Below are 17,909 nucleotides of genomic sequence, written 5' to 3' on the forward strand. Positions count from 1 at the left end.
TACATGAGAGGTATCCTCATACAGCTGAATTCCCGTATTAACAGACAAAGATCCCAACAAATTGACCAACTACTAAACTCAATTCAATCAAATGAAGAGATCAACAAAAAGAACCCAACTGCCTCCACTGCCACGGCCCTAAACCGGGACAGAAACAAATTACGCACCATCTTACTCCATTACTACGATATTAACCTTCAAAAAACGAAATCCAAATTTTATGCTCTTGGCAACAAGGCAAACTCTCTTTTAAACAAAACCATTAAGCAAAAACGCCTTAAGACCAAAATCTCCACAGTCCAGCACCCCACCACACACACCCTGCTAACAAACCCACAGGATATAGCAAATGCTTTTGCCTCATATTACCAAACACTATATAACATAAAAGACGACCCAATTACGACCCAACCAACAAAATTGTCCATTGAACATTTTTTATCCAACATCGACCTACCCCAAATTACTCAGTCCCAACTTGAATCTATTTCTGAGCCGATCTCTCCCACAGAAATTGACAAAATCATAAAAACCCTCCCCTTAAACAAATCACCAGGCAATGACGGCTTCACAAATGAATTTTACAAAACTTTCACACTCAACCTTACGCCACATCTCTCTGCCCTATATAATCAGGTTGCCTCTAAAGGGGAATTTCCCCCCGATATGCTCCAGTCAATAATAACTACTAGAGATGAGCGAATCGAACCAGGCGAACCGGAATTCGAGTCGAATTTCAGGAAATATTCGATTCGCGGCGAAACCGAAATTTTGCCTACTTCGGGTGCGCGAATCGAACATTTCCCGATCAGCCGGCAAAAGTGTCCCTGCAGTGAGCTCCGCTATTTCTGACAGTTCTCTGACAGAAGGAACACATGTTTAGCGGTTGAAACATTGTATCTATTAGTTTACATTTAGGATACAGATGTTTCAACCACTGTTCATGTGAAGAAGCTGTGAGAGAACTGTCAGAAATAGAGGAACTCTGCACATACACTTTTTGCCGGCTTGGAATTATTCTTCTTTTCATCCTACTTCTTCTTCTTCTTCATCTTCATCCTCAGAAGAAGAGGATGAGGATGAGGATGAAGAAGAAGAAGTAGGATGAAAAGAAGAATAATTCCAAGCCGGCAAAAAGTGTATGTGCAGAGTTCCTCTATTTCTGACAGTTCTCTCACAGCTTCTTCACATGTACAGCGGTTGAAACATCTGTATCCTAAATGGAAACTAATAGATACAATTTGTATCTATTAGTTTCCATTTAGGATACAGATGTTTCAACCGCTGTACATGTGAAGAAGCTGTGAGAGAACTGTCAGAAATAGAGGAACTCTGCACATACACTTTTTGCCGGCTTGGAATTATTCTTCTTTTCATCCTACTTCTTCTTCTTCTTCTTCATCCTCATCCTCATCCTCTTCTTCTGAGGATGAGGATGAGGATGAAGAAGAAGAAGAAGCAGTAGGATGAAAATAAGAATAATTCCAAGCCGGCAAAAAGTGTATGTGCAGAGTTCCTCTATTCTGCAGATACACTTAGAGGAGCTCTGCACATACACTTTTTGCCTGTTTGGAATTAATCTTATTTTCATCCTACTTCTTCTTCTTCTTCTTCTTCTTTATCCTCATCCTCAGAAGAAGAAGAAGAGGATGAAGAAGAAGAAGAAGAAGTAGGATGAAAATAAGAATAATTGCAAGCCGGCAAAAAGTGTATGTGCAGAGTTCCTCTATTCTGCAGATACACTTAGAGGAGCTCTGCACATACACTTTTTGCCGGCTTGGAATTAATCTTATTTTCATCCTACTTCTTCTTCTTCTTCTTCTTCTTCATCCTCATCCTCAGAAGAAGAAGAAGAGGATGAGGATGAAGAAGAAGAAGAAGAAGAAGTAGGATGAAAATAAGAATAATTCCAAGCCGGCAAAAAGTGTATGTGCAGAGCTCCTCTAAGTGTATCTGCAGAGCTCCTCTAAGTGTATCTGCAGAATAGAGGAACTCTGCACATACACTTTTTGCCGGAAACCGCTGTACGGAGGGAATGTCATGGAACTGTCAGAAATAGACTATTAATGACAGTTCTGGGACTGTCCTTCCATACAGCGGTTGAAACATTGTATGTATTTGTTTCCATAAATGGATCCATTTATAGAAACAAATACATACAATGTTTCAACCGCTGTATGGAAGGACAGTCCCAGAACTGTCATAAATAGTCTATTTCTGACAGTTCTATGACATTCCCTCCATACAGCGGTTGAAACAGCTGTATGGAGTGAATGTCCCAGAACTGTCAGAAATAGACTATTTATGACAGTTCTGGGACATTCACTCCATACAGCGGTTGAAACATTGTATCTATTTTTTTCCATAAATGACATTCTGCAGATACACTTAGAGGAGCGCTGCAGATACACTTTTTGCCGGCTTGGAATTATTCTTATTTTCATCCTACTTCTTCTTTTTCTTCTTATGAGGATGAGGATGAAGAAGAAGAAGTAGGATGAAAATAAGATTAATTCCAAGCCGGCAAAAAGTGTATCTGCAGCGCTCCTCTAAGTGTATTTGCAGAATGTCATTTATGGAAAAAAATAGATACAATGTTTCAACCGCTGTATGGAAGGACAGTCCCAGAACTGTCATAAATAGTCTATTTCTGACAGTTCTGGGACATTCACTCCATACAGCTGTTTCAACCGCTGTATGGAGGGAATGTCATAGAACTGTCAGAAATAGACTATTAATGACAGTTCTGGGACTGTCCTTCCATACAGCGGTTGAAACATTGTATGTATTTGTTTCCATAAATGGATCCATTTATGGAAACAAATACATACAATGTTTCAACCGCTGCATGGAAGGACAGTCCCAGAACTGTCATTAATAGTCTATTTCTGACAGTTCCATGACATTCCCTCCATACAGCGGTTGAAACAGCTGTATGGAGTGAATGTCCCAGAACTGTCAGAAATAGACAGAAACTGTCACAGAACTGTCCTTCTTCTCATCCTTCTTCTTCTCATCCTTCTTCTCATCCTTCTTCTCATCCTTCTCCTTCTTCTCATCCTTCTCCTTCTTCTCATCCTTCTCCTTCTTCTCATCCTTCTCCTTCTCCTTCTTCTCATCCTTCTCCTTCTTCTCATCCTTCTCCTTCTCCTTCTTCTCATCCTTCTCCTTCTCCTTCTTCTCATCCTTCTCCTTCTCCTTCTTCTCATCCTTCTCCTTCTCCTTCTTCTCATCCTTCTCCTTCTCCTTCTTCTCATCCTTCTCCTTCTCCTTCTTCTCATCCTTCTCCTTCTCCATCTTCTCATCCTTCTCCTTTTCCTTCTTCTCATCCTTCTCCTTCTGCTTCTCCTTCTCCTTCTCCTTCTCCTTCTTCTCATCCTTCTCCTTCTTCTCATCCTTCTCCTTCTTCTCATCCTTCTCCTTCTCCTTCTTCTCATCCTTCTCCTTCTTCTCATCCTTCTCCTTCTTCTCATCCTTCTCCTTCTTCTCATCCTTCTCCTTCTCCTCATCCTTCTCCTTCTTCTCATCCTTCTCCTTCTTCTCATCCTTCTCCTTCTCCTTCTTCTCATCCTTCTCCTTCTCCATCTTCTCATCCTTCTCCTTCTCCTTCTTCTCATCCTTCTCCTTCTTCTCATCCTTCTCCTTCTCCTTCTTCTCATCCTTCTCCTTCTTCTCATCCTTCTCCTTCTCCTCATCCTTCTCCTTCTCCTTCTTCTCATCCTTCTCCTTCTCCTTCTTCTCATCCTTCTCCTTCTCCTTCTTCTCATCCTTCTCCTTCTCCTTCTTCTCATCCTTCTCCTTCTTCTCATCCTTCTCCTTCTCCTTCTCTTTCCTCATCTCCAAGGGCATTTAAATTAAAGGTACAGTGTTCTGCACTAATTTAAAGGCTCTCTGAAGCCTAGAAACCCTTTTTATAAGTCATCTTCGTAGCGAAGAAATTCGCATCGAATCGAATTTCACACTGGAATTCGCCGAATCAGCCGAATCGAATTTTTGAGAAATTCGCTCATCTCTAATAACTACTATCCCAAAGCCGGGCAAAGATCCCCAATTAGTCCTAAATTATAGACCGATTTCACTTCTCAACACGGACATAAAAATATACGCTAAAATAATCGCTCAACGATTGCTTCCTCTTTTACCTAAACTGATCCACCCAGATCAGGTGGGGTTTATACCGGGCAGACAAGCACCAGACGCTACCAGGCGAATTATATCCCTTCTACACCACCTCGAGTCTAATAAACAACCTTCCCTTCTCCTATCATTAGATGCGGAAAAAGCATTTGACAGAATCCATTGGCAATTTATGACACACTCCAAAAATTTGGAATAACAGATTGGATGCTATCGGAAATTCTATCCCTATATTCAAATCCTTCTGCCAGAGTCCTAACCAACGGTACTCTCTCACAACCCTTTTCTATATCTAACGGAACCAGACAAGGTTGTCCACTTTCCCCTATAATTTTTGCCCTACTTATTGAACCATTAGCATCTAACCTTAGAAATGACCCAAACTTCACGGCTTTCACCTATCTACATAAGGAACATAAAATTAGTCTGTTTGCGGATGACATTATCTTAATGGTCACAAATCCCTATAAGTCGCTTCAGTCAATACGCACCCATATCCATAACTATACGGCAGTCTCATATTATAAACTTAATGAACCCAAATCATCTATACTGAACCTTTACACACCTACTGCAACCCAAAAATTTCTCTCTAAACATTTCCCGTTCACCTGGGAAACGAACAGTATCCTCTACCTAGGGATCAAACTCACTGTTTCTACCAATCAGCTTTATACCAATAATTTCCAACCACTGCTTGACACTGTCCCAAAGGAGCTTAAAAACCTTCGCACATCCATGCTATCGACACTAGACAGAATAGCTACCTTGAAAATGTGCATTTTGCCCAAAATTCTCTATATATTCCGTACACTCCCTATCCTGGTTCCCAGCACTTTCTTTTCTAAATTACAAGTAACTCTAAACAAATTCTTGTGGAACTCAACAAGACCCAGATATGCAACGAATCTCCTCATACGTCCACCCTCCAGGGGAGGAGCTGGACTTCCGCATTTGAAATCGTATTATCAAGCTGCCCTACTTGACCAACTTTTTTTCTGGTGGCACCCTACCTCTGAAAAGACCTGGTCCACTATGGAAACCTCTCTGACTTTACCACACCAACTCACTGACAGTCTATTCATACCCCAAATACTCCAACCTAAACCTCTACAAAAACACCCCTGCATACAAGCCTTTTTGACCGCTTGGTTTGACTTTTTAAAGTATAACCAGCTAAACAAAGACGCCCTGCAAACCCCTATCCCATTATCCTCCCTACATTTCCTTATTCCTCAACTAAACCTGACAATGTGGAAAGCTGCTGGTTTACTCCATTTACAGGACATACATACTAAAAATACATTAGACTCATTCTCTAATATCCAAAAGAAGTTTCACCTCACTGATAAAGAACAATTTACACACATGCAAATAGCCCATGCACTGCACGGAACGAACCTACCACTGGCAGTGAACATCCCCGTAATGGCGAACCATTTCTTTCAGAGAACATCCCACCCGAAGAAAGGAATCTCAACTTTCTACACAATGATGATTGAATCACTATTCACCACATATACCACTTCAATAACCAACTGGGAAAAAAATCTTTCCCAAACAATAACTCCACACACATGGGAAAAAACGTTCACCATCACCTTTAAAGCTTCAAAATGCAGCACCCATTGGGAGGCATATTTGAAGACCCTTCACCAATGGTACCTAACCCCTACCAAACTATCTTTATACTACCCCCAACATTCTCAAGCCTGTTGGAGAAATTGCGGAGAAACGGGCTCACTCCTCCACCTACTCTGGGCATGTAAATCCCTCAAATCCTATTGGAACAAGATTTTTCAGATAATCTCCTCAATCACGGGAACTCAGGTAACCCCTAATCCGGCTCTAGCTCTTCTCCACATCGGAATCGATAAATTCCCTATAAATTTGCGTACTATTATCATCCTTACTCTAGCAGCCGCAAAAATTAACATCACCAAATTATGGCGATCTACTACCACTCCCCTTCTGTCTCGCCTCATATCAGATTTAAATCACCAATGTGAGATGGAAAAAAGATTTGCCCTCCACAACTCTTCTTACAACAAGTTCACCAACCAATGGTCTCGATGGTTAAAAAATCCTAATTGCTCATTACACTGATAGCCAACAAATACTGACCTATTATATCCTACCCTAACTGTTTTGGTGCCTTCCTTTCCCCCCCCCATCCCCCCCTTATGTTTATTTGATATCTTACTTTTTTTCCCTAACTACACGCTATTACTGCACCAACTTGGTTCACATCTCATCGAGCATACCTCTCATGTATAAAAGACAAGAACCTTTAGATCCCCGGCCTAATGGCGGGGACCATTATGTTTTCTACCCCTTATGCTGTGCTCATATCATTGTGAACCTTTCATGTTTATGTTTCTATATCCTCACTTATATGTTAAAATCCTTAAATAAAGAATATTTTGAATAAGAATACAGGTTCTCCTCTGTCTATCAGTAATCATTACATTCTCTTTATAAAATGCTGCACTTTGCTGTCTCAGTATGGTGAAGGTTATTTTAAAAAGTATTCAGCAAATGTACCATGAATGTGACATTTAGGGGTCTATGTAGAAAACGTTCATTGTGCAGACATGGAAAACATTTGTACAGTCAAAACAAAAAATCCCTGTATTCTCTCTAATACATGTCGTTCCCATAACTTCATTGCCACTCAATGGCCACAATGCATGTTTTTATTTCCATAAATATATCAGGAAAAAAACACATTATGTCTACCAGGTGGTGTTGAGGATATAAGAACTACAAATAATAAAGAATGTATGTTGATTTTTGTTCTAAATGTGCAGATGTTTGTGACATCGTTAGTGTTACAGTAATTATGTATTCCACTCTCTTGGCCTCAGAGACTCTGCTCTCTCCTGGTTCTCCTCCTACCTATCGCAGCGCTCCTTCAGCATTACCTATAACGCTGCCTCCTCCTCTTAACTCCCTCTTTCTGTAGGGGTCCCTCAAGGTTCTGTCCTTGGACTCCTTCTTTTCTCCATCTACACCTCCTCCCTTGGTCACTTGATAAACTGCCATGACTTTAAGTACAATCTCTATGCTGATGACACACAAATCTATCTTTCTACCCCTCACCTCACCCCTTCAGTTTCCACCCGCATCGCTAGCCTACTAAGTGACATATCACCATGGATGTCACTCCACTTCCTCAAACTCAATCTTTCCAAAACTGAGCTCTTAGTATTCCCCGCTGCCCGTGCCCCCTCCCATGACTTCTCCATCAAGATCAATAACACAATTATCAGTCCCTCCCCTCATGCCAGGGTACTAGGTGTAATCCTAGACTCCCATCTGTCCTTTCAGCTCCAATTCCAATCACTGTCCAAATCTTGTAGACTTCACCTCCGCAACATCTCCAAGATACGCCCGTTCTTAACCTCTGAAACCACTAAACTACTCATCCACTCCCTTGTTATATCTCGCCTTGACTATTGTAACTCCCTCCTCATTGGCCTACCTAATCGCTGGCTATCCCCTCTTCAGTCTATCATGAATGCTGCTGCCAGACTCATCCACCTTACTAACCGCTCTGTATCTGCCACCCCTCTCTGCCAATCCTTCCACTGGCTTCCCATTGCCCAACGGATAAAATTAAAAACACTAACAATAACGTATAAAGCCATTTATAACTGCCCCAAATTACATCACCGATCTTGTCTCTAAATATCACCCAAACCGTACTCTCCGCTCCTCGCAAGACCTCCTACTCTCTAGCTCCCTTGTCTCCTCCTTCCATGCTCATCTCCAGGACTTCTCCAGAGCTTCTCCCATCCTTTGGAACTCTCTACCCCAATTTATCAGACTATCACCTGTTCTGCTCACTTTTAGGCGATCTCTGCAAACCTGTCTCTTCAGGGAAGCCTATCCTGCCCTCAGCTAATACTGGAATCTTCTACTCTTCCAACCAGTCCACCCCCCACAGTTACTACCTTTTGTACCACTAGCCCCTCCCTCATAGATTGTAAGCTCCAAGGAGCAGGGCCCTCCTAACCCTCTTGTATTGAACTGTATTGTTGCTGTATTGTCTCCCGCTATATTGTAAAGCGCTGAGCAAACTGTTGGCGCTATATAAATCCTGTATAATAATAATAATAATAATAATAATATTCCCATTGAACAACAGATGTTAAAGAATGTCAGTGAGTTAATATCCATTGAACACGAAAAAAAGCTTAATAAATATGCCTTAATGAGAATGTTTATAAAGTATTTCTGTGGGATTTTCTCTGCATGCATTAGTTAATGGACACTAAGGATCTCTTTCGAAATTGCAAAATAAATAGCCTGTTTGCTGATCAAAGGTGACAGTCCATATTTTGCAGTCAGTCTGATTTTTTAGTTACAAGAACTAAGAAAGCTTCTAAAATTAAACAAGGACAGTTGCAGTCTATCACAGCTGAGACCTCAGCACAGCATTAGACTGGTGTCTAGAGGGACCACTAGTTCCAGCACCACACATGCCGGCCCTTTAATATGTTGATTTTGGAAGTTGAGAAATGGCAGCCTCCAGCCAAGGAGTGGAGACGTAGTTGTGCCACAATAAAGCCCATTCCTAAGTTGCCTGTCACCACCCTTGCACAACCATTTTTGTTTCATACATTTTTTTCCACAAGTCCTCAGTTGGGTTACATGGTATAATGTGTCCTCTACTTCCAACCATGCTGAGCAAGTCATTGATAGTGCAGAGACCAGCACCATCTAATTGCATGGCACCACTCTCTGCAGAATTCTCCTGTGAGCCCAGGGCAGCTTGGCAACTTATCCCCAGAGGATGAGGTCCTTAGCACCCTGGGCTGTCAGAAAGTGGGTTGAAGGGAACCAGTGCTAGATCATAGAGTAGTGAGTCTGGGGGAAGATAGTGCTGGAGATGGTGGGGGTTATTTACTAAACATGGACAGTGCAAAATCAGGTGCAGCTTTGCAAAGAGATTGGCTTCCAGTTCTTTTGTCAAAGCTTAATTGAACAAACTGACGTTAAAAGCTGATTGGCTCCCATGCACAGCTGCACCAGATTCTGAGTGCACCAGTTTTAGTAGATCTACCCCAGTGTGAGTAATGCAGCAAGAGCTCCTTTTTAAGTATTACAGGAGCAGGGCAATGTTTTTTTTTCTTTAAATTTGTCCTTTTAGCTGAAGTTGGGCTTTAAGGTGTACTTTCACATTTTTCACTTGTGCCAGATTCACTGTACATTCTTTGTTTGCTCGGGTGTATTTCCCTAATTCAAAGGGTCCATTGTGGCCCTTAGGCTGCAAATTTAGCTTAAGGCAATATACAGTACATTCAGCAAAGGAGTGTTTAATGCTCTGGGCAATAAAGATGCTTTTTCTATGCTCAATTTTTTTTAAAGGATGGTCCAAAACACTTTGTAAACTACATGGCAAAGGTTACTTTTTGTAAATGATGTGAATTACTAAGGATTTAAACAAAATCATTACAAGCGTTTACTTAAACGTATGGGTTAAGAATTACATATACAGGTGAAACTCGAAAAATTTGAATATCGTGCAAAGGTTCATTTATTTCAGTAATGCAACTTAAAAGGTGAAACTAATATATGAGATAGACTCATTACATGCAAAGCAAGATAGTTCAAGCCGTGATTTGTCATAATTGTGATGATTATGGCTTATAGCTCATGAAAACCCCAAATCCACAATCTCAGAAAATTAGAATATTGGGAAAAGGTGCAATATTCTCAGCTCAAAGTGTCCCACTCTAATCAGCTAATTAAGCCATAACACCTGTAAAGGGTTCCTGAGCCTTTAAATGGTCTCTAAGTCTGGTTCAGTAGGAATCACAATCATGGGAAAGACTGCTGACCTGACAGTTGTGCAGAAAACCATCATTGACACCCTCCATAAGGAGGGAAAGTCTCAAAAGGTAATTGCAAAAGAAGTTGGATGTTCCCAAAGTGCTGTATCAAAGCACATTAATAGAAAGTTATGTGGATGGAAAAGTGTGGAAGAAAAAGGTGCAAAAGCAGCTGGGATGACCGCAGCCTAGAGAGGATTGTCAGGAAAAGGCCATTCAAAAGTGTTGGGGACTTTCACAAGGAGTGGACTGAGGCTGGAGTCAATGCATCAAGAGCCACCACACACAGACGGATCCTGGACATGGGCTTCAAATGTATCCCTCTTGTCAAGCCGCTCCTGAACAACAAACAACGTTAGAAGCGTCTTACCTGGGCTAAAGAAAAACAGACCTGGTCTGTTGCTCAGTGGTCCAAAGTCCTCTTTTCTGATGAGAGCAAATTTTGCATCTCATTTGGAAACCAAGGACCCAGAGTATGGAGGAAGAATGGAGAGGCACACACTGAAAGATTCTTGAAGTCCAGTGTGAAGTTTCCACAGTCTGTGTTGATTTGGGGAGCCATCTGCAGGTCTTGGTCCACTGTGCTTCATTAAGTCCAGGGTCAACGCAGCCGTCTACCAGGAGATTTTGTTGCACTTCATGCTTCCTTCCGCAGACGAGCTTTATGGGGATGCTGACTTCATTTTCCAGCAAGACTTGGCACTTGCCCACACTGCCAAAAGCACCAAAACCTGGTTCAATGACCGTGGGATTACTGTGCTTGATTGGCCAGCAAACTCGTCTGACCTGAACCCGATAGAGAATCTATGGGGCATTGCCAAGAGAAAGATGAGAGACATGAGACCGAACAATGCAGAAGAGCTGAAGGCCGTTATTAAAGCATCCTGGTCTTCCATAACACCTCAGCAGTGCCACAGGCTGATAGCTTCCATGCCACGCCGCATTGAGGCAGTAATTGCTGCAAAAGGGGCCCAAACCAAGTACTGAGTACATATGCATGCTTATACTTTTCAGAGGTCCGATATTGTTCTATGTACAATCCTTGTTTTATTGATTGCATGTAATATTCTAATTTTCTGAGATTGTGGATTTGGGATTTTCATGAGCTGTAAGCCATAATCATCACAATTATGACAAATCATGGCTTGAACTATCTTGCTTTGCATGTAATGATTCTATCTCATATATTAGTTTCACCTTTTAAGTTGCATTGCTGAAATTAATGAACTTTTGCACAATATTCAAATTTTTCGAGTTTCACCTGTACATCACAAAGCATAAAAATATATAGCAAACTACATGGCTAAATCAAAATACAATGCATACTGGTCAATTTACAAAATAACAGTGCATTAAACAAAAGGAATAATCTTACATTAGCAAAATATTATAAATCTCCAGCCTTAATTTATGCCATTTGCCTCATATGATGAAAAAAAAAGCTTGGTCATGCAAACTTTTTGTTGTCACAAAGATCAAATTATATTTTTCAGACCATATTGTATTGCAGATTTCTATCATCCCTGTATATTATTTCCATGATTGTAGTAGATGAGAGTAAGCAACTGAAACCAAATGAGCAAAATGTTTCCAGCCTGTGTCAATAGTTTGACGTTTGGAATCAGTTTGTATTTTAACTCAAGCACACTGCCTGGGCCTTAAATATAATCTCTTTTAAAGGGACCCTATTATTTATCAAGTGGATCTATACATACTGTATATAGTTAATAGTTATTCATTCCTGCTTTGTGCCCACCTTATGTTCTCATAGAATATTGTCTCATTCTAAATGGTGAAGGGTCAAAGAAAAAGATGGTTGTTCCAAAGCTCAAAAGTAGACATACCAGTTATCCAGCTTCTCATTTTCACTTTCTGAAGCTCTTGATACCTGTCATAATTCTAAAAGAAGTCTAGAAGGCCATCCAAGTACCAGACCGCCACAGGCTACCAGCACTCTAGTTCAAAAAGATTTCTGAAATAATTGCCCCCATTTTGTCATCTGATTAATTTGTTTTATCAACTCAAAACTTACCCAAGCCTGCATCCTTCTTCACATATTGACATGATCCCCAGACATGTAAAGAACCCCACTGGAGGAACCAGCGGACTATAAGACAGTACTGCTGCTAAATATTATATCACAAAAAAAAAAACACCTCTGCTCAGATAACTCCCTCTATACTAAATAGCTGCTGTAATGCACACAATTGTGTGTTAAACCATATATCACTCACAATATACAACGCTTACATAAATATATAAAATACAAACAACTATTATACAAGTGCAATTTCTAATATATAAACATGTGCTTCCTTAAGTGTATAAAGTGCTTCAGGACATATATGAGTGATAATAAATATTATATCAAACTACTAGACACAATTCTTGCTAACCGAATAATTGGTGAGATAATCTCCCCCATATTGCCATCTAATTAATTTGGTTAATTAACTCAAGACTGACCCAAGCCTTCCTCACAACTGGTATTTATTGCACCAGACAATGAAAGGAGCCCCTGGAGGAACCAAAGAACTACAAGCCATTACTGCTCATAAATATGACATCATGCTACTAGACCCAATTCTTAATATCAGAATAATGGGTCCCTGAATTCTAAAATCTTTTAAGACCAGGTAGGCTTTGTCTCGTTGCAGCAACTAAATAACGATCATAAAATAATCCTTTTCATGCAACCACACACCATGCAGTGTCTGCTCCCTGAGGTAGGTATTCATAAGGTTTTGCTTTTATCTTTTAGTATTATCTAAAATACATTTTATGTAGATGAAGCTTTAAAAAATATTTCCTCCCATACTTGGAAACCTTTCATAACTGCCAAGTGGCTACAGTAAGAAATAACTGAAGCCTTCAAATTGTAAGAGACTGAAGGCTTGGGTTTTTCTGTTTCTCCTATTGCCATTCATATTAGCTATAAAACTCTATGTACATTTTATCACACTAAATCCCAGCGTTAAAGTAATTGGTTGCACACCAAACTCTTTATTAAGTTGGCCATGGGTGGAGCAATTTTCTTTCCTGCAACCACAGGTCAGTGTTGATGGAGGAATCCCTCCCATGGGGCCATTGTGCACAGCTAGGTCAATTCCCTAACCCCAGCCTTTAACAGGACAGTGAAGAAGCAATTAAAGACTGATGAGTTCATCTTTCTGCTATCTTCCCCTATCAGCATGTGCTTTGTCAGCATAGGTAAATGCAGGACACCTCATTGGCCCCAAGCAGTGCCCCTCCTTCTCTCAATCTGTGTGCAGAAGATGGGAAGATGCTGATATCAAGTCAAAATTAGGTTGTTTCCTCTAAAATACATTTAATACATTTTTAAATAAATACATTTCTGCATTTATTTTTTACTTTCAATATGTTTGTTGGTATTCTACAAACAAGAAACTAACAGTAGTACAAAAATACATTAAGCATCAGTATGAAATATGTATAATGAATGGGAAAAAGGGGAGGGCAACTCCCAGATTACACAGCCCAAGATAAGAGAACACATATATGTTTCGGGATAAAGAGGTGTGATCCACCTCCATACCCCCAGTATCCTCCCAATGCCCATAATAAACAAGTACAACAAGTACAGTCATGGAAGACCACCTGACAGGCAAAAGCCAGTCTAGTTAACACTTGAAACCCCAAAGTATTAGGGCAGTCAGAGCACCAAAAGGAAAAAGGAGAAAAGAAGAGAAAGAAAAGGAAAAATAGGAAAAAATAAGAGCAGGTCCGGACCAAGACCATGGGAGACACTCAAACACTCAAACTTCTAATTCAGAAAAAAGGATTAACTTATAAAGGAGATATACATACAGCTAGCCCATGGTTTCCAGGTCTTCTCAAATTTCTTGACTGTGTCTTGTAGGACACTAACAATATTTTCATGTAACATAATCCACGTGACCTTTTTCTTTGCCTTTGCCAGAGTGCATTTATTTTTTTTAATATCTGCCTGGAATTCAGTTAATATTTGATTGAATTACAACTGATGATGTCCCTTCAAAATTTTCTTTTTTTCAGAAACCCTTGGCTCATCAAATAACATCTTCTGATCCATTTGGGGATCCATTTGGAAATCCGTTTGCCTAAGAATGTGTCTGTACTGTTTGTTGTAAGTAATTTTGTATTTCTTGATTCTCAATAAAGATTTTGTTCACTTTGAGTTTTTTGATCTCTCTTAAGAACTAAACCAAAAAAACAAAAAGTTGTATTATATTTAAGACCTGTCGAGAATTGTCCGTGATACTTTTTTAATTTACATTTTAAGGCACAAATTCAGGGACAAACTTTCAGCGGACTACCACTAATTCTCTGTCCAAGGAGTACTGATACACTAAGGGTTTAGCTCTTGCTAAACTTTACTGTGTCAGTACTGCCTAGACCAAGAAGAAGGAGGTAAAGCCCCAAGGGTTTGTTCTGAAAATTGAACTGCTAGTGCAAATAGAAAAAAAAAACATTATCACGTACATTTCTCAGTTGTATTGTTGCAAATGCATTAATATGACTACAGTCACCTTAAGACCTGCCAACAGTATTCTCTATTATGTACATAAAAGTACAAATTGTGGCCCCAGAAGGACAATTGCGTGTCTGAAAATATCCTTCCCCATAACTATCTTCAAAACGTCTGTTAGTTCCTGAAATATTTTTATTTTTATCTATGAATATTATTATCCACTTTGGATTGTTAAGAACATTACATGCTTGTAGTACAAGCTCAGGGACTCTTTAAGATCACAAAGTGATAGATCTTTTTGGGATGAAGAATGGTTTCTTTTGGCAGTACTATCTTGCAAAAAAGAATCTATTTTGTATGCAATCTATACAAAGCTGTAACAAAGCAATAAAAAATGTGACAAATGTGCACTAAGTCAGAAAACAAATTGAGGTGCTTGCTCTAATACAGTGGTCTCCAAACTGCAGCCAGGCCCAGATTCAACCCTTTGTTTGCCCTTATCTGGCCCTTGGGAGCACTATTCATGCCACTGACACCACCAGTGGGGCATAATTCTTGCTACTGACACCAATAATGGGACATAATTCCTGCCACTGATACCAACAGTGGAGCACTATTACTCCCACTGACACCAATGATGGGGCACTATTCCTCCTACTGACACCAATGATAGGGCACTATTCCTCCCACTGGCATCAATAATGGGGTACTATTCCTCCCACTGATACCAATGATAGGGCACTATTCCATCCACTGACACCTATAATGGGGTTCTATTTCTCCCATGGACACCAATTATAGGGCATTGTTTTACTGACACCAGGACTTTTCTTCTCCTCAGGGTTTCCTTCAGACAGCTGGATAGAGGAATATCTTGGGTCTGGGGTGGTACTACACTAGGAGAAGCTGGCTAGCTCTCCAAGAAGAAAGTTTTTGTCTGAAAGGATTTGTACATAGTTCTAGGATGATTGTCCTTAATTGCCATTCCCTTGGGCATCTCATACACCCCTTACCCCATCCAAGTTATTAATCCCCTAATAAAATCCCCAAAAAAACCCAAGCTCGAGGACTGCTTACTCTCCACTGGATGCAAGTCTGTGTGAAAAAATGTGTGTTGCCTTGCCGTGCAGAACTATAGGGGGACCCAAATCTTCAGCAGCTCCTAAGGGGGTAGAGCTACAAACAAATAATTGCACTTGATTTTACCTGCAAAAAAATGTACATTTATTTTTTTTTTTAAAAGGTGAACTTATCCTTTAAATAGTCACAGATTTTATGTTTTTTTACTTGTAAAGTTGCTTTTACTAATGTCACAGGTGCATCAAAGGCCGTCCCTTTGATTTATATACTGTATGAATGAATGAAACTAAAAGTCCTGATGTTACATTGTATTTGTCAATGACACTTGCAGACTTTATCTGTCAGCGTCATTTTACACAGGAGCTCCTACAAAGCAGCTGTCACTTTTACAGATGGGATTGGCCCAGTAATAGTGACAGGGTAATGGGTGGCGGGATACAAGAAAGGCATACGCTCTCAGAATTCTTTTAGTGTGTATCTCCTGCACTCAAGGTCCTCAGAGCAGAACTAAAGTCCCACTGTGAAAAACTGCAAGAAATTAGCGATTTTTGGGAAAAGAAAGCCACAAAGTCTCTTTTGTCAAACAAACTCCCTAAAATGGGTTGTATGCACCATACTGTGTACATTCCAGCAAATAGAGCCAGTTGCTGGGGATGGCACAACTCATCAAGACCCAGAAAAGGTGGTGTGGAAGATGGCATCGGTGTCAGACAGAATGGCCTGTAGCCTGGAAATGCCACCACTGGAGGAGGGCACTGCATGAACCTGTCAGTGTATCTGTGTGCTTGTGACTTGTACAGACAAGCAGATACTTACTGACAGGAAGAGACAATGAACTATCACTCAACAGCGCTGTGGCTAATTGAGAACTACAAGCTGACAACTGACTGGTAATTCTCCCATTCACAGAATACTGACGAAGCCCCATGCGACCTTTTTTCTTTTCAATTGTGACAGTTAGCGGGGGGGAAGGCATGGAGAAGATCCCCAGCTAGCTGTCAAAACAGGGGGTCGGGAGGGAGCAGGGGCCGAATATTACAAAAGGTGTACTTATCCTTTAAACCATTACTAAATAAACTATGTTTTGTAATCGAAAAACCAGTAAGTCTCTGTAGAGTTATGCCATCTAATTATACTGATGTGGTTGTAAATATATAGGATTAAATAAAAATGCATATCCTAATAAATTGAACATTTGTATCTTTTCTCGTTACAGCTATACACATAGCAGGAAACAACTGAACTCTGAAAACTCCAGGGGACCCATTTCATCACCTTGTCTTTATGACATTAATTAATATGTTTGCACTGAATCCAGAATAGATTTCATTTTAGTAAATCTTTTCCATCATTTTCCTTATAATTATCCACAAATTAGAGTTGGGAATTTGTAAAGCAGACTATATACATTTGCCTCAACAGTGTAATTAAGGGAGGGCAGAAGGGATAGCTGGATCAAAGGGTGAGCAATATCACATTCTAGAAACCTGTGAGGTAAGTGTTTGATGGTTCTATTAAAGGCCAATGTCTAGTATTTTGCAGGTGCTGGTAAATTGAATGATATGCTATCTCAATGCTGCCTGTGGAAGCAAAATTCTCCCAAGGGAAGTTCTACCACCGTCTTCTAAATATTTCAAGACAGGGACAGAATCAACACATTGTCATGAGTTAGACTGGAGATTGCCTTTACCCCAGCTGTACACTATATGGCAGCCAACAAAATATGTACAGAAAGTAATACAAAAGTGGGCATATTTTTTATTACCTTATATAGGTCATTTAAATTTCACATGTTGGTAAAATAACTCTTTCTCTATAGTAACTCTCTTTCTTCTTCTTTTTCATTGCAGATAAAGAATGGATTTCAAACAGAAGCAACGTGTCGTCATTGAGTTGTCGATAAAAGGGTGCAGGCTGCCTGACTTCCACAGAAGGCTAAAGAATGTTTTTGGAGATGACACCATTGACAAGTGCAATTTCTTGTCATTGGTGACTTTTATCCATGGTGTCATCTCTGTAAACATTTTGTAGCCTTCTGTGGATGTCAGGCAGCCTACACCCCTCCATCATGAAGAACTTGATTACGGTATGTTGCTTTTGCTAAGAATCCATTTTTTACCTGTAATGAAAAAGAAGAAGAGTTACTATAGAAGAAAAGTTACTCTACCAACATGTGAAATTTGACCTACCTATGTAAGCTAAAGGCTGAATTCACCTTTACAGAAAACAAATAAATGCACATATTTTTGAAGAATAAAAAGTGCATTATGATTTTTCCTGCAGGGGCCTGGAAGACATGTCCTCTGGCTTTCAGTCCGTACATCTTTCCGATTTTTCTGTCAGTGGACTACAAGAGGTCTCATCAGCACCATCGCAGCCCATTG

At 40.1% G+C, this 17,909-nt stretch overlaps 1 protein-coding gene across 1 annotated transcript in view; it reads left to right on the top strand.

The window, feature by feature from the left end:
- The window catches only part of DAB2 (DAB adaptor protein 2), a 251,154-nt gene extending 234,095 nt beyond the window's left edge, over positions 1 to 17,059 (top strand). Inside the window, exons 14-15 of the mRNA XM_089687820.1 lie at positions 14,010 to 14,100; positions 16,742 to 17,059. Of these exons, the coding sequence (XP_089543946.1) occupies positions 14,010 to 14,078 (69 nt within the window). The 3' untranslated portion in view covers positions 14,079 to 14,100; positions 16,742 to 17,059. The remainder of the gene's footprint in view (positions 1 to 14,009; positions 14,101 to 16,741) is intronic.
- Positions 17,060 to 17,909: the final 850 nt, after the last annotated feature.

The sequence above is a fragment of the Staurois parvus genome, unplaced genomic scaffold (genome assembly GCF_062004578.1).
Source record: "Staurois parvus isolate SC_StPar_1 unplaced genomic scaffold, SC_StPar_1.0 ptg000438l, whole genome shotgun sequence".
Classification (NCBI taxonomy): domain Eukaryota; kingdom Metazoa; phylum Chordata; class Amphibia; order Anura; family Ranidae; genus Staurois; species Staurois parvus.